The following is a 22,198-nucleotide window of genomic DNA, read 5'->3' on the forward strand; positions in this document are numbered from 1 at the left end:
TCACAAAAATCTCATTAACTTCAATATAAAAAAAAAAAAAAAATCAATAAGTGTAAAGGCAGAATCAAAACAAAACAAAAGAAAAATGTAACTGTAACGTTTAGTTACGTTTAGTTTAGGTTACTCTAAACCACTCCAGCCTCTCCTGTCTGAGGTACTCAACCATTCAATCAGTCCCAGGAAACAGAACTGTTTCATGACACACCACCTCTCCCAAGTATGTTCCTAATACGAGGAAGAAAGTTATAATCACAGCAGGAATTCAGAACTTCCTCATTTCTACCTTTTCAGCTGCTAAGAATGGAGGAAATAAATTTTGGACAGGAGCTTAACCGCAACTGGATTGACACAGAGAGATCTTGTGTTCCATGGCACACCAGCTAGAAGCACCACTCCCACTCTTCAGTGGAAATCTACATGCATACCAGTGAAAACTAGTGAGAGATATCCAACCTAGATGATCTAACCTCCTCTAACTGGTACACGGTGTTCACCCAAATCACTACTTGGGACCCACGGGGATGGCTCTTGCCACAGGAAACAGGCACAAAAGGAGGCCTTCACCACATATCTGGAAGCCACTGGCTGGTGCTACAGGTGCTCCTGGCTGCCGCGGGATCCCCTGCAGTGCCAGAAGCCCCACAGCCAAAGGGCCTGCAGGCTGCACAGCTATGCTGTCGTCCCATGGCAAATCTGCTCCATCATTTGCACCGGGCTGCAGGTGCATTCAGCTCTGCAGATAGCGCATCCAGGACATTCCAGTGCCTCAGACTTCAGGATGCAATGCTGGAGGGGGCAGGGATGCATCAAGAATTAATTTTACTGACACCACAGGATTACATCCTACATGGATTCGAGCAAGTGTTTATTCATGATAGAGCTAAATGTGATGCAACATAAGATAGCCATGAAATTTAATGGAACAACACATTTCCTGGATCAGCAATGACTTTCTCTGGAAAGGCTCCAAAGGAAAGCAGCTGCAGAAGCATCTAAGGCAGACAGCTACCAGAAGTGCAGCAGGAAGCTCTCTCCACCGCAGCGCTTTTCATTTCATCCCCTTCAATACATAGAAGAATGCTTTTGGCAGGAACAGGGCTGCTCAGTCAGACATTCCTGACTTACTGACTTAAAAGTTCATCTCACATTTGTAGCCTCAGATTTTATCACATAAATTCAGTGACAGTCACTGAATACTGACGTGTAAATGTACCCTGAATGTACTGAATAGCCAATATATAATTTTTTTGTTGTTGTTTGAAACATTATAATTCAAGTCACTTCAAAGTTTATATGCTGTTTCAGACAACATTAAAATTTTAAGAGCTAAAACTTTACTAAAAACAATCAGCAGGCTAAGTTCAAATAGGTATAAGGTGCATAGGCACAGTGTGTTTTGTCTGCCTAATGCATTGAGTCTCGTCTTGCTGCAGCCCTTGTCTACCAAAGCATTTAAGTATACAGTTACGCCCTCACATCCAAGAACTCCATTTGGATGCTCACTGTTTCACTAAACCAAATCCACTCTGGTATAAACACTTGCATCTCCCTTTCTGCACACCAGCCTGAATATAGGCACCAGCAAAAGATGAGGGACGCGCCGCTGCAAGGTGCTCAGGTACAAACCATGTGAGCTATGCAAGCACAGCAGGCCCTTGGCAGTCACATGCCCTACAGTGCCCAACGTGTTTGTACTCATTGCCTGTTGCCCAACTTGATAAACACTACCCCACCTATAGAGCTGGGTTTAGTATAAAGCAACAGACTGGGACCCTGTCAGTAATAGTGATAACCACAAAGATGGCAGTGATCTGGAGAGTGATCATTTGTCAATAGTACACATAAATATAAAATAGATAGTGCCAAGCTAAGAATTATTTTATAACAAAAACTATAACCGAAATTGCTGTGATTTACAGATCTATACTACATGCAATTATTTTTTAAAAAATCATTCATCAAAATAAGTAAGGAAAAACCATATAGGAGCTAATTAAACTTACTACGCAATAATGAATTTTAACCTTGCTAATATTACAAGGAGCTCATAAAATATACTATAATACATGAAAATATGCTTTTAAAAACTGTTTTATTTGACAAAACCAATACTTCAGTTAAATGTATTTTAATGACAGGTCCTAATTCTCCACAGGGTTATGAAAGCTCTTTATTTAAATGTGTTACAGACAGTTCCAAAAACTACCTTGAAATATGAAGACTAGATGGATATTGCTGAGCAGACATTTTTGGACACCACATAAATACCACTGTTCAAAGGCAATTGGAACAGCAAGGATAGTGCACCTCTAATTGCCACCAACTGCAGCAGCAAAACCCCAGCCCAGCACAGAAATGCTTTTGATCCCACCAGTATTTTATTTTATTCCCTATACCCTCAACTGAGTGCCTCACAAATATGCAGCTTGGTCTCTTCCTGCCAAAAGCATTTGTATCAGTAACTGGCAAAAATGGAGACACTTTTCTTGGTTGTTTTTTTTTTTTTTCCTCCTTAAAAAGACAGCAGTATGCATTTGAAGCTCCCTAATCCAGGCTGATTTTGGACAGAGCTCTTTCCCCCAGTACTGTGCCCTGCAGTTGCCGCCCTTGCAGCTGGGCGCCATGCAATCCAGGGATCAGAGGATCTATCTTTATTGCACTCTTTTTTTTTTTTTATATGGACAAAATGCCAGAAGTGAAACATTAGTACATTTACTGCATTCATTTGGCTCATCTTTACTAGGATTTTTGGAAGATAAGCTTCTGCATGGAAAAAAACCACGTGTCTTCATTTTTCCTGGATGAATTCAGACATGCTTGCCCAGCCACCCTCTCTGTCTCCAGGATATACATACTAATATTAGATTTGTTCATAAAAATCTTTTCATAGTTTGAAATTAAAACAGTGGTATGAAAGACATCTGAAACTTATAGTGTGCTAAGCAACACATCAATGAGAGTCTACGTGCATTCAGTTTACTGGAATTTCAGGAGTTCCTTCACTGCTGCATCAAGGCTGACAGGACTTTGTTTTGCAGAATTGTTCTCGAGCTCTCTGTGAGGCCGTGGTCATACTTAAATATCTTTACTTCACCTCAGAGATTTTATAACAATTTCTAAGAAATACATTTTAAAAATGTAATTGGTAGACACTGAACAAAAAAGTGTCTCTAGAGACTTTCACCTCCTCTCCAGGACACTTACAGTTATTTGAAGAAAACCTGCATATCATCTGACAAGAAACCTCATTCTGCTTTTAATAAAAAGATTACCTACCAGAAGTCAAGCAAGCATTTTAATCCAAAGATCTCCTCAAATAAAACACACAAAAAAAAACCCCTAACATCCTTTGGAACCAAACAAATATGTGCTGTTTTCTCACCTGTCTCTTACTTTAATCAAAACAGAGAAAAAAAACAGCAAGGAAAAAAGCGATGTTGTCTTTCATTTTTTCTTTGTCCACTTGCTCCAACTATCAAAATGAAAACAAGATAGATAGTGTTCTTTCTGCAAGGTTTATCTTGGACATGAATACGGTTCACACCATTTATGCACACTGCCACTTTTGTAAGTTTATGCCTGTAATGCTGAGATAATACTTTAAGGCTATCTTTAAAAACTTCAGAAAAAATAAAATTAAAATCCAGACATAACTGGACAACACAGATAAGAAGTGGAGGCACCAACAACCTTGCCCTTGAGCACAGTGAAGAATAAACAGAGACCAAGCCTTGAGTCCCACAAGCCTTGTGAGTAGTGACATTACTGAGATTGTGACAGCAAGAACAAAATGAATCTGACACATGGTTTCAGAGTCAGGGGCTTAATGAACCATGCTGACCAGCCAGCAGAGGACTTGTCTGCAGACCCAGAGGAAGGGATTTCTCATGCCTGAAGGCATCCAAAGCATGCAGACAAGTTGGTCAACAACCACGTAGCTTTGCTACAGGAAGAAGTTGGCAATATGCTATTTAAAAAGATAAAAAGGAAAAAAAAAAAAAAAACACATGCAGAAACAAAGATGTTACAGCCTGGCATGTCCACAGATATGAAATGCCACACAAAACCTGAAAATTTGTAGCTGAACAACAACCTACAAAGTCAGCTAAGATTCCACTTCAAATCTGGCTTTAGAAAGAAAGTGGCAAGTGAAATTATTTCAAGGCTATTTCACAGCATATTTCAGAATTATGTTTAGAACCCATTTTTATACCAGGCTAGTTGTTAACCAAAATCTAATCAAGGCTTAGCTCTTACAAGCCAGCACTGGGTAAATGAGCTCAAAAATGAACCATCAGGTTTAAGGCAGAATCAAAATTTGTATTTATTTACTTCTTTTTAAAGGATTGGATAATCAAATCCAATCATTTCTATATTCCCTAAGTAGAATGGACAGAAGCATGTAGCAGCTCCAGCTGAGTACAAAATACAGAAGTGAATAAGTCAACAATTTGGGGCTCCGGGGATCTATTTTCTTCCAGGTCACGGTGCAGTCTTTGAAGACCTTCATTCTCCAGTGCTAGCACGCATGGCCTCAGAACCAGTAAAGTCAAATAATGTTTTAGCCAGTCATTTGCACATGTCAATTTACCATAGGCAGTTTTTGTTTTTTTTTTAATTTACAGCTTTACTTACAAACTGAAAGCACTAGGAATTGCACAATCACCATCACGTAACACTACTGCATCTGACTGTCAACAAGACAGACAGACTAGAACACGTCTCACAATTAGAATAAGAAAATGTGTCCTTACTGTAACAGCTTTCAGGACAGCTTCTGCTAGCAGGGAAAGCTAACATCACTTCCACAGAACAAATCTGGTGGTAGCATATCACCCTACAGTAGATTTTGGAATCCCCAGTCCTTACTTCCAAAACGTTTTTGGCTGAAAACAGGACCTGCTTCAGGAAGGAGACTTGAAATATAAATTATTAAAGAACTGAAAAAAAGTGAAGAAAGGAAAAAGTACATGCTTTGAAAAGAGGTGTAGAGTTGAAGACACATACCACACCTCACAAGGTGTAAGAAGTCTGTTTTGTATCAACAAGCAGTGCAACAGAAGGGGCTCAACATTCTGAGCAGGTTGGTGTTTATTTACATAGACACATACTAATGACTGTTTTCAATCTGTGCAGGGTGAAGCTCAAGACCCAAGCACCCGTCTGACCCGACCCACACCAGTTGTGCTCGTTCCACCACTCCCAGTACTACTGGACCACAGCCTGCCTGCAGCAGCCCTGCTGGGCACAACAGCCCTCACCTGCCAGATAAGGCTTCATGCCATCTGCAGCTACTTCCTTCTTAGCTGAAAACAAGCAAATGAAAGAAAAACAGATCTGAGGGAAATGCCTTTGTCTTCCACCAAGCATTTGTTGACCAGAATAAATTCTTGTAGACGATTTGGGTGTGGAACCCTTGGCAGGAAGCTCACTGCCAGCCCTTGCTGAGTTCTCTCATCTCAGTTACTATTTCCCCTGGAGCTGATACTTTATCTGCATTGTAAATTCAGCAAGGGCACACAAAAAAGTCCACAAAAGGGAGCTGCTCTTCCACTGCTCTTTTTAAAGTTGCTCCTGTACCTCATCTGGAGGTGCAGAGGAAGTGAGAAACATGACACAAGTACTTAGTGTGGTACAACTACGTTTACTTCTCAGTTAAGATCTTTGTCAAACGAACAAATCCCGAGCAATGAAAGACAAGCCAGGCAGTGTCTTCTGGTCAGTTTCTCACACAGAAACAGGGCGTGATCTTGGGAAACATAGGCTGTTCTTCAGGACTGAAATAGGAGCACCAAGTGTCCAAGGCTCTGAAAAATGCAAGCTCTTAAAAATAGACCAGAATTTGATCAAGAAGTGAGAATGGGACTTCTACAGAAAGAAGGTAAGGCCAGTAACACTTGTGCTGTGGCCCACATAATTAGGCAGCATTCCTCTTGGGCTTTCTCTGACACATAGAGGTGAAGGAACTGAAACCTCTCCTGCAGGCCATGTCCTCTGAGCAACGACTGTTCCCACTTCTCTGCTCTGGGCATACTCTAGTTTATCTGCCTCTTACCCACGCCATAAGCACCATGTTGGACAAAGTATTTCAGCAGCATTTGATCTGCATCAGCTAGCAGGGAAGGAAGCCAGCCCAGCTCCAGCGCACCACTGTCTCCCATGACCAGCTCTCCCTGTCAGCACTGTCCCATGGGCTCAGCTGTGGTCTATTACTGTAAACTGCAAATCATTCTCTGCAGTTTATTCCCAGCTTGCTAGGGACATTACATTCTTTCTCTAGATGGTCAGAACTTTATAGCAGTTTTTTAAAAAATTATTCTATTTTTTGAAGTCTTGAAAGGCAAGATTAGAACTTTAAAGAACTACTGCTCAGTCCAGCTTGGTTACATCTGCACCCACTCCATCCAGTACATACATATCTGTATTAAGTAAGACTCGGACCAGCCTTCAACAGGACTCATTAAATGGCCATTGCTGCATTTCCTCTGTCTGGCAGCAAACCATTGCCAGCACCGGTGTAAAACTCCGGTTCTCAGCACAGACATGGGAACCTCGAAAAGGACCTGAACTGTAGGAGACAGGAAATTGCTTTATTGTCTGAAATCTGGTTTTCAGCAGCCAAGCATTTAATCACCTCTTGGTAGCATAAGTTATGCATTTCCTCACTTATCAGTACACAAACATTACCGGGGCAAAGCTGGACCCGTCGCTAACAACAAACCCCTAACAGCTACATCTGGCACTGCAGGGCCTCTCTGGAGCCAGGAGGAAGGCCTGAGTTCACAGGGCGCAGCAGCAGCACCCCTTGCCCCACACACACACAGCCTGGCTGGGCTGACGGGCGCACGGCCCAGCTGTTTCACACTGTCAAATTCAAAAGCACTGCAGGGTCACAGCTGCGGGAACACATCTTGCCATAACCTTTCCTTTCATCCAGACTTAATTAAGCCACTCGTGGTGACAATACTAATATTGTGTGTGAAAGTAACTGGGTACCACTCCCAGCGGGAATCCTGACAGAGTGTCTAGGAAATGGGGTCAGGGTGGGACAGTTCCCTTCTGTTGATTCCTTGCAAAGTCATTAAGCGAGAGAGAGAAACAGCACAGCGCTGCTGAAGTACAGATGTAAAGTTACTATTATCCTACAAGCCAAATATCTTAGAATTCCCAAATGCCTGAAAAAAAAAAAAAAAATCTTATTTAGGCTGCCTGATTATGTTACTTTGGCCAGGGCTCACTGTTTTTCATGACTGATAAAGCTGAAAAATTGTGTGTTTGTGGAAGTAGGATAATAAAGTGATTCCGTTACCCAATCACATACCAAACATTTGCCTCTGCTGACGCAATTTGGCCCAATCTAACAGTTTGAAGCACTGCTCAAAGAGTCTGATGCTTTGTTTTGTATTCAAAGAACGCTGTCTGCTGTGTGTCCTGTCATCACCCGAGCTTCTCCCCATCCGCTCTTTAAAAAATCTTTACAGAAAAAATGAATGAGCAGATAGTATTCAGCAGCTGTGGTTTCACTGCATGGTCATAGGTGATTTTCCTCTTTTCCCTGCATCTCAAACCAATCTTCCTCGCCTCTCATTTACATTAATCCTGTATCATCATCTCCTTTGAAATAACACTGTAGAAGTTGCTTGTTACAATTTCTAAACATAAATTTACAGTGGAGATTCAGCAAAATGCTTTAGGTGCCCTTCCCTAAAAGGCTAATAGCAAAGAAGCACAAATACAAAAAAATAAAAATAAAAATATCAGCTTATTTTTCAAGTATATCAAAGACCTCATTGCCACTTCAATTCAGTAGAGTGCATGGCACTTAATACCCCTGACTGCTTACTAGTCCTGAATTCTGCTATCCAAGAACTACACATTTATACCCTGATAAAGGCTTTATAAGGCAAAAATCAAAATAATAACTGCTAGAAGAATTTAAGGATGAGGCAGAGGGTGAGAAGATTGCAGCTGAATGTTATTTCATGGTAATTCACAAACTTGCATTCACTAAACTTCCTATAAATATGGTATTCAAGTTCTAGTTTTAATTTTATGACCTTCACAGGAACGCATTTTTATTATAATAAGGAAGTCAGCAATGCTACCTAATAGATCTAAATTCGGTGTGTTCACTACAAACTCTGATTATAACATTTGGAAATCTCCCCATTTTGATTATTATTCTGAAGAGACCACTATGTCAGCAAAGGGCATCCAGCCATCTGGATCTCTGTTCTTCACAGAACAAATGGGTTAAAGCTTTCATTTTAAAAAGAATATTTTGAGTTAGGGCATGACTGACACTCCCTTCTTTCATCTTGCAGTTCAACTGTGCCCTTCAGAGAAAAATATTCATCATTAGGACGCAATCAATCACAATGCTTCAACGCACAAACTCATTGGTATATACAGCACAGGAAAAATCTGGCTGAAAATGTGTTACCTCTGAAGGATCAACAAATGTCACTGCTTTGGAAGGAAATTTAGCCACACCATCACCAGCAGGTTTTTACAAGCAGGATGATTTGATTAACTAAGAGACAAATATTTCTTTAGAACTTCATAGAAACGTGTAGCGGGGGAGAGACATCCACAAGCCAGCCTGACTCTTTTGCTACAAGGGGCAAGGCTACAATGGGATGTTTGTAAACAACTGAGCACTGACAAGAAGACAATTTCTACCTAATAACAAGGAGAGAGGCCTGGAATTCACTCCACATCCTGCTGGTTAGCCTGTGGCTACATAACGTGGCAGCAGCCACACGCCTCAGGCATATCTTTTGCTTTCTCAACACTGCGGGAAGGAAAACAGCAGATGAAGTAGGTTTTATTAATCCCCAAAGCATGCATTTGACAGTCTTTGGAAATGAGAACAATATGAAAAGAAATGAATGGGGTTTGGCAATCCTGTTTTATCATTTGTGGGTGCACCAGCATGGTTAGTACAGGCAGACAAATCTCAGAGCCAGCACTGAGTCAGTCACAAAGCCTCTAGCCTCCATCCCCATTTCAGACCCCAAGTTCCTCCTTGGATGACTCACACCCCAGCCCTCAACTCCACTCCACTCCCACATCCCATTAAGCCACACAATCTCCTCCCTAACACCACTTCTCCAAATTAGCACCCCAACAGAGGGGCCCACAGAGTCTCCCAGTACAGCTCAGCTGCCAATGCCACTGAGTCTGGATAGGACTGACAGCACATAGCACTACTGAGAAGAGCCGCTATGGCTTTACACAAGCCCTGGAAATGTAGCCATAAATGATTTTGAGTCATTTTCTCGCTGTAATGTTCCCAACAGGAGTTTTTGGAAAGGAAGTTCATCTATTATAAAACAAGATTTGAAAGACCACATCCAGGAACAAGGAAAGCTAGAGGAGACAGCAGGGACTGAGTTCTAAATTGTTCCATCTGCTTAGCAGGAATCTGTGTGAAACCTATACATGTATATGCTCATATACCTATAAATGTCCATACATATGCATTTACATACACACAACATTTAAAAGTTCCTAGCCCAGTTTCATTTTCTCATTTTATGCCAGTACAGCCTAATTAGGCCTTAAAACCAGAAATCCAACTGTCTAGTACTCTATCCATGTACACCACCACAATCAAAAACTGGATTCACCCAGAGACAAATGCTAGAGTCTACCACAACAACTAATAATTACACATTAGCTCCTTAAAGAAGTCTACTTAGTTCTCCTCGAGTATCAATGTGTTTTGAAAAAACAGCATCTGCATGCTTTAGAGAATCAACACCTCCCTTCAGAGCAAGTCTGGGATGTTTTCACACAAAGAGATTTCTGCTCTCCTCAAGCACAGATCTGCAGTCGTGGGAGAGCCAGAATTTCAGCATGAACCAGGTCCTGCCCTCTGATACATATGCATGCATCTCAAACATCAGCGGGAGCCTGCTTTATATGCACATATTTGTTTCTGTATCATTCACATGGGCAAACTGACAGCAAATCTTGAAGTGAAGAACCTAATCCATACAGAGAAATTAAGAATAAAAGATTAGAGCACACATGTACGTCTAGAAAACACTCTTGAATATACTCTGCAAACAGCTGGATGAATTCTTGCTTCTTATCATACTATGCTTCCCATGTTCAAAAATTTAGAGAGATATTCAAGCTGCTAGCATGGCGAACATTGTATGTTAAACCTTTAACCTTCTCTGATTGTCCAGCTATGTTTCACTTCACAAAGAAATTATCATTACAGATTCTGTGCAGATTCCTCCAGACCGACAAGATGAGAATGAGCGACAAGTGTTACCACAAGAATTAATTTGTGCTCTTTTTCTAGACGTATCTGTTCTAGAGTTTTGCTAAATGCCAGAAAGTGTCAGCTCCAGGACCAGCAGTTCAGAACAGCTTAATTCCCAATTTATAAGTTTGTCATAGAAGGAAGATGTTTGATACAAATTTAGCATACATACAGACTGACTCATAGAGTCAAAAAAGTTTCTACCACAATTTTATGCATGCCTTTCTGCAGTGTTTTATTTTTATTTATTTTTTCCCTACAAAGAAAGGGAAAATTAAAGTCCACAAATAACTACTCTGAAATAGCAGTGAGTTTGAACATCTCGAAAATGGTTTAACTGCTTTTATTCATCCAGCTTAAAATCATATCGTTGCAGAAACTCTGAAAGCTTTATTTGGCAGCGTTCTTCAAGAACAGTTAAGACAATGAGTTATTGTTATTTAGTTGGAATGGAACATTCTGCATGTAGGAAATTTGCGTATACTGTTACTCCAATGAAAGTAACTTAAGTGTGGCTGAAGATTTTACAAGCAAAAAAAAAAAAAAAAAAAAAAAAAAGCAACCCAACAAACAACAAGGACTGTATTCAGCTCTTAAGCACTGTGCACAAACTGACCAGTTACTGAGTGGGGCAGCAGGTTCTTATTTTTTTAATTTAAAAACCTAATCCTCCCAAGCCCACAACAGACACACACATACATAGCATGAGGAATAGTTCAGACCCTGATTATATTTTATCTCTTTCAAAGATTGGGAAGATTGTTAGAAGCCAACAGAAAAACCATATCTCAGAACTACGACCTGCTGAATCAGCTATAGAACTCATGGTCACAACCTTTAAGTCATTTTTTATTTTTAAACAATGACTGTTGGCTTGGCTCTGCTTACAGAACTGTAACAGCAAAGAGCTTATTTTGTGATGCTGCTTTAACAATTAGAATTTTGATTCCAACCAATCCACTCCCAGCCCCCAGTCAACTCCACACAGTTAAGCACTAGGCTCTGCTTTAGTTTCACCTGCACAACTCCTGCTTGCCTGCTGATAACTGTATAACATGGAAGAAAAACAAGAATTTGAAATCTCCTGCTGCACAAAAGGAAAATCCTGGTATGTATACTGCAGCCTAGGTATACCAGCATCTCTGATAATTGTTTATCTGTAAGTGGAGTTATCAAGAGTACACCACGGCAACGATCAGGGAGTTTGCTGCCTCCTTGCAACGTGTCTCCTCTCATTCATATTGCATAGATAGGCTTTCGTAGCAGACTGTGATTCACATTTGAGGAATGTTTGCTAGATATCCCCAAAGAGCTCACAGTCTGTGGTCACTGCTCTCATTTGCAGTAATCTGAAGATTCATGTTTCTCTCATTAAATCAGTGATGACACATTGAAATGCAGGTCCAGGCATGGTTTGGATTCATAATGAACATCCAAGTATTGCACAGAATATTTGTATGTGTCCTGTTCATACACAGGCATTCTACATTCATTTGCAAGTTGATCATATGTGCAGCTTATGTCCTTCAATTACTGCAAATATTTACACCATGCCACTACAAATAAACCTTTACCCTCAGAGTAGGAACACCATACTTCCAACACTGCAAGAAGTGCTGATTAGCCACTTGCTTGGCAACCTTAAAATGCAGACTGTATTAAGCTTTTCATGTTCTAACTGATTTCCACGACTCTACACCATGTATAGAAATTAATGACTTGGCTGAAGGACTTTGCAGAAGCAGGCCTTGGCTTTGTAATGTCACACTTGACTGAGCAGGGCTTCACTTCATACTTCACATGAGTCTTGAAACTGTTTTGTGTTGTAAATACTTCCTCAAACTAACCATGGAAATTTGGACTTGGGACTGTATGTGCAAGTGAGGTGTATGTAGAACATCTCCCACAACTTGTTAAACATCACACACACTGTCATTCCTTCCCTTTCCTGTCTGTTTTTATCACACAGATGCACAATGACATACTCAAAGCCTTTTCAAAGGATCAAAAAGAGGGAGGAAGCAGAGGCCACAAAGGGAAAAGATGGGAAAAAGCAAAGAAGAAAAACAGAGGCAGTCAGGAAAGCAGTGCAAAAAGCCATAATGACATAATTCCTCTTCTAAAGAAATTGGTCCTAAGGATACTTATTACCTTACAAAAAGTTAATAATAATTGGGAGCTTATTAGAAATGAAATTTATAAAAAGAGGCCTCTAAATGTATTGAAGGCAATATGATATCCTTCTCCCTAATGCTTTTGGAAGACTCAGTTCTATGATGCACAAGAGAGACCATCAGCACTGCCTGTCTAGCACTTCCATAAAATACTTTAGCAATAGTTCAAACTAAAATGCCCTCCGCAGTTCAGTGTCTAGGTACACCCCAAAGTGCTATTCCTTTCTGTTTTACAATAGTACAGTCAAGCAGCTTCTTAAAACCAGACCTTCATTGGCAAAGTTTAGCTATCGTTAGGCAGTAAATATCTGAACTTCTCTGACATAAAGCTATTAAAAATGACCAGCCACAGAAGGGATGGAATAAGATGGCATGAACCTTCAGTTTTAACATTACTTATAGCAGTGGTTCTATTAAACCACAGCATTTGAACAATGTGCTGAAGATAATTTCCTGTCCTTTTCACAATCAAGTAGACCACTTTCTTTAATAAGTGCTGTGTAGCAGTTACCTATATACTCTTTGGAGAGACAAAGAGCAAATGCAAATATTTGATTTCTTAAATAGTGCTTTATTTTCTTTTACTTTTGTTTAGCAAATAGAACCAATACTAGATGACAAAGACCGATCCCTAAGTCCAAGCAGCACTTTAGGAGGCTCCTGCTGAGTATGTAATAACTGACGTTGCAAAACTCTGTTTAATTAAGCAAGTAGTTCTTAAAAGCCTGAGATTAGTAAATCTCCCTTATGAGCTTATATCCTAGGGCTGATCAACACTACTATCAACAGAAAACTTTCCTGCTGCGCCTGAGACAGACTATAAAAGAGGGTGTTTTTAGAACTGCTCTTATGTGCTGTGTTTCCAGAACAAAAACATCTGAAAATTTGTCTAAATCATGCAACGCTAGACACAGTTTCAAGTATATGAAAGGGAACGTTCATGGATACACATGTTGCATGGGATGGCAGAAACCTTGCTTCTGCTGATAATTCAGTTTAAGAGATTGTAAGTTGTGAAATTCAAAAATGAACTTTCCCACTTACCTTAGTGTTCATACAAGATTTTCCACGTTTGTACTCTTTGTGACTTGCTCTTTTATCAAGCTTGTTCCACAAAGCTTTGGCCTTCCACGTGGTTACTCTTGACTTCAGTTTGCTGTAAAAGTTCTTACAGTCCAAAGGATCTAATTCAAGATGGCGTGTGAGAATATTAAAGGCCTGAATGGTACCTTTGCATGTTGTTGCTTGGACAAAGTTTTCAAATATCTGGCCAGCTTGATTGTATTTTTCATCATCGTTTTCCCCCATGTTCTGACAGAAGCACTGAAAAGAATCAAGCTGGAGCTCTTGTGCTAGGGTGCAGGTAACCAACACTAGCAAGTAATTCCAAGCATGTTATTCCTAAAAAAGACAAACACAAGTTATGTTAAAGCATGCTCTGCCTGGGAGAACTAAACCCATAAACTGCATATTCAATATGAATATAAAAACCACAGCAAATGTCTGTTGGACAACCAGCTGAACACAGAAGTTTAGGAGAGGCATTTAAGGTGCTACAAAGAAACCTACTTGTGCTGTCACAACATGTATTTCATGATGACTTGTGAGACTCATATACGTGCAAGACCACTGCTTCAAATATCAATCAGCTTCACACACAGCCCAACAACTAGCATTCAGTAACGAATGCTAGATAACAGATTAAGAAAAAGAATACTGAGGTGCTTTTCCTAATCAAAATTTAAGTCACAACAAGTACATGTTTTGGTCTTAAGAATGCTTCAAAACCTGCAGCCAAAAGTCAATGTTAGGGAATTTTCTCCTGTTGCACAAGCTAGGAGCAAGAGTGCAGCTTAGCCAATAAATTTAGAATTGGCCCAATCAACTGCCACAACCAAATGTACACAACAAACTTAGCAGAAACATTATCACAAGTTACACCAGAAATGGAACGAAGTAACTTCAGACAACTCCCTTTTTACAATTCTTGCCAAAATGAGAAAGAGTTCGGTACTCTAGCAAATGGAAAGAAATGTTATGTCCACATAGTAAATGCTGAAGTTACGTGATTGCAGTCATATCTTGTCATGTGCTCATGATATGAAGTTAATGATATATACATTTGGCCCACTAAACTCCACTGGCTTTCCCTAGTAATATGATCACTGTCAAACTGTGCCTCATATTCCAGACAAACACTCTCACAATTTGTAAGAGCAAAGCTATTCTAAAGAAATACAAATTTGCAAGAACCAAAATACGTTCCTTGTGGCACTCCCTTATCCTTTTTTAACCTTGCTCTCTATCTCTAATGGAGAGCGTTTAGAGTCAGCCAAAGTCATCCAAAGAAAATACTCCAGTGGCTTTCGTATTAGAGAAATTATTATAGGTTATGTTTAAACTTGCCCTCAGAAGAGGGTCTACCTGAACTCAAGGCCAGAGATGCAAGTCCTATCTTCTTTTTCTTGCTATTAAGGAATTATCTACCAGTCCAAGCAATCAACAACTAGATTGATGCTTGCCTAACCTCTCACATAATCAGTTATTTTGCTTGGAACATCATCTGTTGGCTGATAGCTTCAGAGTAAATTGCTATAAATGCCTTTGAAGTTACACTTTTTAATTTAACACTATTCACAAACTACTCATTCTCCACTCACATTTCCTTCAAAGAAGAAAAGGGGAAACACAACTAGTGTATTTAAGTAACTAAGAGACCTACTATGCCTATCTTAGATACAGAAAAATATTATGCAACATATTAAGCAGATCCCATGGGGAGATATAAGGAAGCATTTGGAACACTCACATTCCCTTGCTATGCTCAAAATAAATAACCTTTGTGTGCACATCATCAGTCTGCTGTTGGTTTGTGGGTAAAATAAATTGGCAACGTTGAGAGTTTGTACATTTTCTTAGACCAAATGTCATGATGAAATACAAGTGCCAAGAATAAGTCAGGAAATTTTTGTTTTCCCTTCTGAATACTTCATTTATAGTATGTTCTGTGCCCTTTTCTGAAGAGCTTCATGAACATTTTATATGCCTCTACTTCCAGAATGTCTAATTTTTCAAAAAAAAAAAAACCAAAAAAACAACAACCTGAGTGCTATGAACTCCCACTGACTCAAGAGGAGTTGAAGACATTCAGAATCTTTCCAGGCTCAAGGACTTGATGATTAACGAGAAAAATCCTCCAACAACTGCATGCCAGCAGGATGGATTCTGGCCATCTTGGCTGCCCCAGCACAGGTGGGAGAGGAAGGTCCGGTACAACTCTTGCCAGCCCTCGCTTTGTGAAAGCAGTGCTATGGATCAGCCCCAAACCAGCCAACAGAACCAAAAGTTGTACTGGGAAAGGGAAAAGATAGGGGACTGCCACACAGAGAGGCCGATCCAGAAAGAACAAAACAAAACAAAACCTACATCTGGGCTTAAGCACAAGTGCTTACAAGAGGAAGGCAACACAGGACAACCAAAGACAGCATTAGCACAGTGTTAGACACTACACTTCAGCTTAAACAGCTTGACATACAGCCCTCCCAGTGTCTGACACCAATTTAAACCAAAAAGAGAACTGCTTATGCAACTGGCAGAGTGATTTTTAACATTAAGCCAAAGTATGCTTTTTTTTCTTGGTGAAGAGGGAAGTGTCACTGAAACACAGTACTGTGGACAGTTCAGCTAGAACTGTGGCAGTCAGATCAGGTTTTCTTCATGGCTTTAAAATCACACTGCTATTGCCTCAATATTACGTGACTTTGACCTAGGAACTATAAAACAGTTACTTCCTCTCCACTGTTTTCACTAGCTCACCACAAGATTGTTATCTTGTTCATGTAACACAAGCACCTGTAGAAGTTAACCCCAGCAGAATTGATGAGAGTCCAATCACAGACTTTTTAATTTTACTACTCAGAGAGGAGACTTCTATAAGCCTCAGCTGTTTCCATCCAATGACAGAAGGGGATGGAAGGGAAAGTGCCCCCCCCCAAAAAATTACAGCTAAATCTGAACCCACCCATGAGGAAAAGCACCAAGTGCCAGGGCTGATAATGGTGAGGAAAACAGAGAGAAGAGTTGGCAGGAACCACTGCAGGCAAAGTGAAGGACAGGAAAACATTTCTAGTTTGATGCAAGCTTGTGCTGCACATGCATGCATACACACAAATGTGCAGCAGGTCTGGGCTTCCCCTGCTTTTTCACTGGGGAAGGGATACCTTCCCCACCTTAACACTTTCCTCTTCCAACACTGCAAAGCCATGATCGAAGCTGTTCCTGATTGGCACGAAATCTTCTCCTCACAAACTTCCAAAATGCTCCCACCACATCCTCGTAGAGCTGTGGTGAGGCATCTCAGCAGACATTCGCTCACCAGCAGAGCATTTCTCCTTTCTGTGTCAGAGGTCATGTTCTCCAAAAAAGCCAGTTTTGTGGTTGGAAAGGCCAGATGACAAGGGAAGTTCTGCTTACTGGTTTTTGGCTTGCTGGAAGCATCACTTTTTTTTCTTTTTTTTGGCATGCAGACTGCGTTGATAGATGACAGAGAAGAAAATGGTCCTAAAAGGAGATGCAGCCTATGGAAAACTATATGCTTTCTTCTGAGGAACCAGCAATATTTCACTGTGGTATCATACATGCTAGAAATTATGCTCCAAAGTCCAGAAGTCTAAATTGAATGGACTAATTCTTAACAACAATAGGCTTCCTGTTTTGTATTTGTCTCAAAAACTTGAGAAGCAATACATAAACTGTTTACCTGGACTGAAAAAAAAAACAACAAACCCACCAACAAAAAAACCGACATGTTTGGGGAAAAAATTTGAGTTCTTAGAATACTACCATTTACTCTTTTTCCTCCTTCATCATGTATGTCATGCAAGGGATAAAACAGACTTGAAAATCTTTTCAAGGTGAGCTCTCGTGTTGAGAAACCCTAACCTATGCTTTTCATAGTGACTACTGCACTTCTGGGAACAAACACCAAAAAAAGTGTTCATGTTACTGCAGTATTTCAGCCATGTATAAAACTGGACCACAGAAAAGAATTAGAGAGCAGGAAACAGTTTGTAGACAGTTATCTTATGTCAAAACTGCAGCACCCATGGGTATTGGCCCCTCTGGGTCAGATTTGTAGTTAACAATAGGTCTCATGTACAATGTACTAAGTGCATGTGAGAATTTGGCTGTCCATGTGACTTCCCATGGTATTTACAGGAATCTCTGGAGGGCTCCCAGCCTCAAGCTGCAGACACTGAGAAGAATAAGAGTTGCATTTTGATAACTTGGACCCTCTCTGCCTCCAGTCAGGGAGGAAACAGGAACATCAGATGAGAAAATTTGAGAACTGCTGTTCAACCCTGGTAGCCACCCAAGGAGAAAGTGAAGATCCTACCACGACTTAAAGAAAGGCATTGGAAAAAGGACAGAAGAAGTAGAAATTAAAGCAATGCTACATACACAAACATATACATAGGAAAACAAATGCTAGCATTCTCGGTTGGCATTCCTGCAGATGATTTTGAGAGTAGCAAACCAAACTGCTCCTCTGTCAGGATAATTTCACTAATTATCGCTAGGTAAATCAGCGTAACAGAGCCAGCTCATGTCTGCACAGGAAGTCCTTCAGCACAATACAGCAAACAGTTGACATACATGAGTCATTAAATGAAAATGACTAACTTTTGACACTGATAACTGCAGAGTGCTTCTCAGCAGCATTTTGAGGCTTTCTGTCCAAGTGAAGAGGGAGAAAACCGCTAATTTTAGTTCAAACTTGCAGCACTTTTAAGTCCTTCCTTAATATCTTAGTGCTGTTTCTAATGCTTGAGAACAAGTTCCTCAGAAAGACTGGAAAGGAATTGAATTCCTAGCATTTCAATACCACTAATCCCGATTACATTTTCAATACAGTCTAATTTACCAGGAATAAATTCTGTTATTAAGACTTTAGCTCAGTATGCAGGATACAATACATTTATTGTTTGCTTACGGTTAAAAACATCAACAGGAACAAATGAGTGGATTTTGCAGCATCTATAGAAACCATTCACTTTAGCATTTCATCATCATCAGTAAAAATTAAAGTATATCTGCTATCTCTTCCCTGCTATAAAAGTCTAAAAAAAAGTCTAAAATCATTGCAATAACTGACATTTGCACGTGAAACTGGATGCTTCTGGGCTTTTCAGCTTAGTTTCTGTTTGCATCACACACTTTGTTTTTGCATGGTGGCCATTTTAAATATAAATATTTATATCTGGAGGAAACATAGATTTCTGGTAGTTTGGTTTCTCTGCATGTTTTCCTCGAACTGACATCATATGAGTCTGGTAACTGCTGAAGCTCTCTCTTGCTTTGCTAGAGAGTTAAAAACTAGTTAAAAAACACAAAAGTAGATCTGCCTAAAATACTTGTTTTCTATTGGTGACAAATAGAAAACATTTCTTAAGACACCCAACCCTAACAGAAACAGCAATGAACAGAAATTACTCCTGAAAAAAAGCCTCACCAACAGCCTCTCCTAAACAGCTACATTCTTACTCTGTTTTTGTTTTTTTTTTTTTTTTTTTTTTTTTTTTTTTTTTTAATATAAAGAGCTGACTTCCACAGAACTCCTGCAAAATAACTTCTCAGGCCAAGTATGGAATTCAAAACAGTTCCTACTGAGACATTCTGTGCCTATGAACTTAAAAGGTTACTGTACATGCTATCAGCTTGTTTTGCTGAAGTCATACGAGACGTTTCAAGCAGCCTTCCAAACAAGTGCTGCCGTGCTGATTTAACCTGCTACATCTGCCCATAATAAAACATAGCTGAAAGCATGCACACAAGCACGCTAGCTTTGCAGTTAATATTTTAGATACATAACAAGGAAACATAAAATCCTACAGATAGATAATTTTATCTGTCACATAAATAAATTCTCATTTTTTGGAATTTAAAGATAAAAATTTAAAAATAATCCTGTTTATTTCTATATGCTGCTGGTCTGCAGTTTCTGGTTTTACAGGAGGCATACGCTAAGACACTGACAGTAAAGTGAGATGAGTCCCTAGAGCCAGCAGCTTGCAAGTCTGCATTCATGCAAACATAGCGCTGGCACGGACAAAGCCCAGGATGCTGCCCAATGGGCCACATGCATCATGCCGTGGTTGGAGGCTCAGGAACCTGCACCCACTACAGTGGGGTTTAGATAAAGCAGAACCTTTCCTCCACCTGCACAAGAAGTCCTGCCAGGTGACTATCATTAAAACCCTTCAGGACTCATTCTGCAAAGCTTAGGCACAGTATTTCAAATGAACAGCCATGCATATGTTTTCAAGCACCTGTAAGCAGCACATGCTCAAACTTCTGATCAGAAACACGGACATGTTTCTGAGGAATGAATTGTAAAAAACAAATGGCATCATAATACCTATGCCATCATAAACTGTAACTTTTGATTCCAGTGATTAGCCCAATTATTATTCTGTGATGTCAGCACAATGAAGGCAATCATTCATTTTACACTGATTGTAACTTGTATATAAAAGTGCTTCTTATTATCACAAGAATCAGCGATGTGGTCCATAATGGTGGGCTGTTCTTTGCTGGAGGCATTTGTAATTTGGATTCACCCAGATAGCTGGAGTTTGTGCATCTGACATAGCTCACAGTCCACACACTGATGTAGGAAAGTGGAACCTGGCATCTCACATCATTTAGGGGAGGATTTTATTTTTAATCTGGTACCGGCATGCATTAAACCTTGCATGCACTTATCTAGCAAGAGCAACCCCATGAAAACATGTTTATGCACAGGCAGAGAGCACCCAAGCACACCTGGGTATTTTACAGATCCTTCAGGCTGAAATCAATTAAACCCACGTCTGACAGCCAGCTGGGTTTGCCACATACCCTAGAGCTTTCATGCTCATGGACTAGAGAAAAACGTGAACAAGTTCACAGCAACGATATTTATCATTAGCATTAATTTATTACTGATTTCTCATTATGAATCATTCTGCATCAAACTATGCATGTGCCTGTACTGGATTCCAGAAAGTACCTAAACGGCCAATAAACCAGGGCAAGACACACGCATCGCTTCACACAGCTGAAGTCATCGACTTAGTTTCTTTACCTAAGAATGATGCTTTCCTAAATAGAGCTAATAAGCAGGATGAATTGCTTCAAGCAAAAGTGCCATCTACATAATTTTTCTAGTAATTATTCATGGATAAAAATGAGGTAAAAAAAAGTAACATTCAAGATTCTGTTTTCTTTCGTTTTTACCATCTCCCACATAACCTCCTTCTTTTCATGCATACAAGCTTCCTGTAAGGTGCAACGAAGAGCACAGGAATTTTAGGAATAATAGAAAATTGTGTTAGGATGAATGTAAATTTCAGGGAATTTATAATTTAATTGGCCAATATTAATGCACACATAAGGGCCACACACTACTTCATGAGCTCTCTAGACAGTTAAACAAAGAAGTATTCAACTTGAGGGTTTGGGGGTTTTGTCCTGGTCTTTTGTTTGTTTAAAGAATGCAGCTTACAGTTAAGTATTTAAAACCTATTATTTCTAGCAAGGGTGCTAAAGGCTCTATTAAAAGGTCCCAAGTTTCCATATAGTAAACATCTTCAAAGCCAACTTTAAATGATTAAGCCTCATGCTTTAGGGGGGGGCTAATGTTATATGTAAACAAGATAATAAAATCTAACTCCTGCTTAGACTAATTGTAAGAAAGAACATTTCTCAGCTCTGCTGTAATAAATTAGAAACACAGTATAAACAACAGTAGACAGCTTATGCTTTTATTTCTCCTAGGTTGGGAGCACAAGAGGAAAAATGTACAGCATAAAGAATTTAACATCATCCAGCAATTAAGTGCACCTCTTAAGAAAAGGTGTCCGTTATTTAAGTTATGAACACTGATGTCATAACTGATGTTATGAAAAGCCATCAGTGAAAACTGTTAAACAGACAAGCTTTAAGCTCTTTGCAAGTCCTGCCTTTCTCTTGATACTATGACAATAAAAGTTTCAAGCTCGCACTCTGAACAGCTGAGGTACAGCAACTTATCACAGAACAGGCAGTGGGCTGGTGGGTTTGTCAGTACAATATTGCCCACTTTCAGTAGGATGTTTGGACAGGAGTCTGACAACCTCAGGCAGTGATTAATACCCCATTTTCCACTGAGCTACCAACACTACATCAGCCCCCACACCACCCGCATCACACAGCCGCCAGGGTCCACATCACACTCCCTTCGCAGCCCCGCATCCTTCTCAGGTCACAAGAAAAACTGTCCCTGAGAAGCATACAAAGGGAACAAACTCACTATCTGACAGAACTAGTCAGCTAGTCAGAAAGCAGTCAGCAAAATGCCTGGTATGGATGTAGCTATACCAACACAATTGAGCCACATTTGGCAGCAGCACTTCCTCTAGTACAGCCTCCCCTTTGTACGCAAGGAGACATAATTATGGAAGTAAGTACACCATGAAAGAAGAACAAATGCACAAACCAGGAAAAAGCAGACTGTCAGTCAGCAGTTACGGAAATACTGTCAGTTCATGTCACTTTGAGAACAGGGATAATGCAGGACAGGACAACGAGATGGGCACAGAGCTCTCACAGCAGAGCCGAGCTCAGCAGTGCTCGAGGATGTGCTGCCACGTTTGCAGCACTTCTCCCCATCAAAGAGTGCAGGGTAAAGGGGCCAACCAGCCTTTACATCTTACTGCTGTCTGCA

At 40.1% G+C, this 22,198-nt stretch overlaps 1 protein-coding gene across 1 annotated transcript in view; it reads right to left on the bottom strand.

The window, feature by feature from the left end:
• Positions 1-13,761, bottom strand: part of MICAL2 (microtubule associated monooxygenase, calponin and LIM domain containing 2) — a gene marked incomplete at both ends in the record, with an annotated part of 95,550 nt that extends 81,789 nt beyond the window's left edge. The window contains one exon of the mRNA XM_079537885.1: positions 13,498-13,761. Within this exon, the coding sequence (XP_079394011.1) occupies positions 13,498-13,761 (264 nt within the window). The remainder of the gene's footprint in view (positions 1-13,497) is intronic.
• Between the last annotated feature and the right edge of the window lie 8,437 nt (positions 13,762-22,198).

Source organism: Tetrao urogallus, assembly GCF_951394365.1.
Source record: "Tetrao urogallus genome assembly, chromosome: 6".
NCBI classification, from domain to species: domain Eukaryota; kingdom Metazoa; phylum Chordata; class Aves; order Galliformes; family Phasianidae; genus Tetrao; species Tetrao urogallus.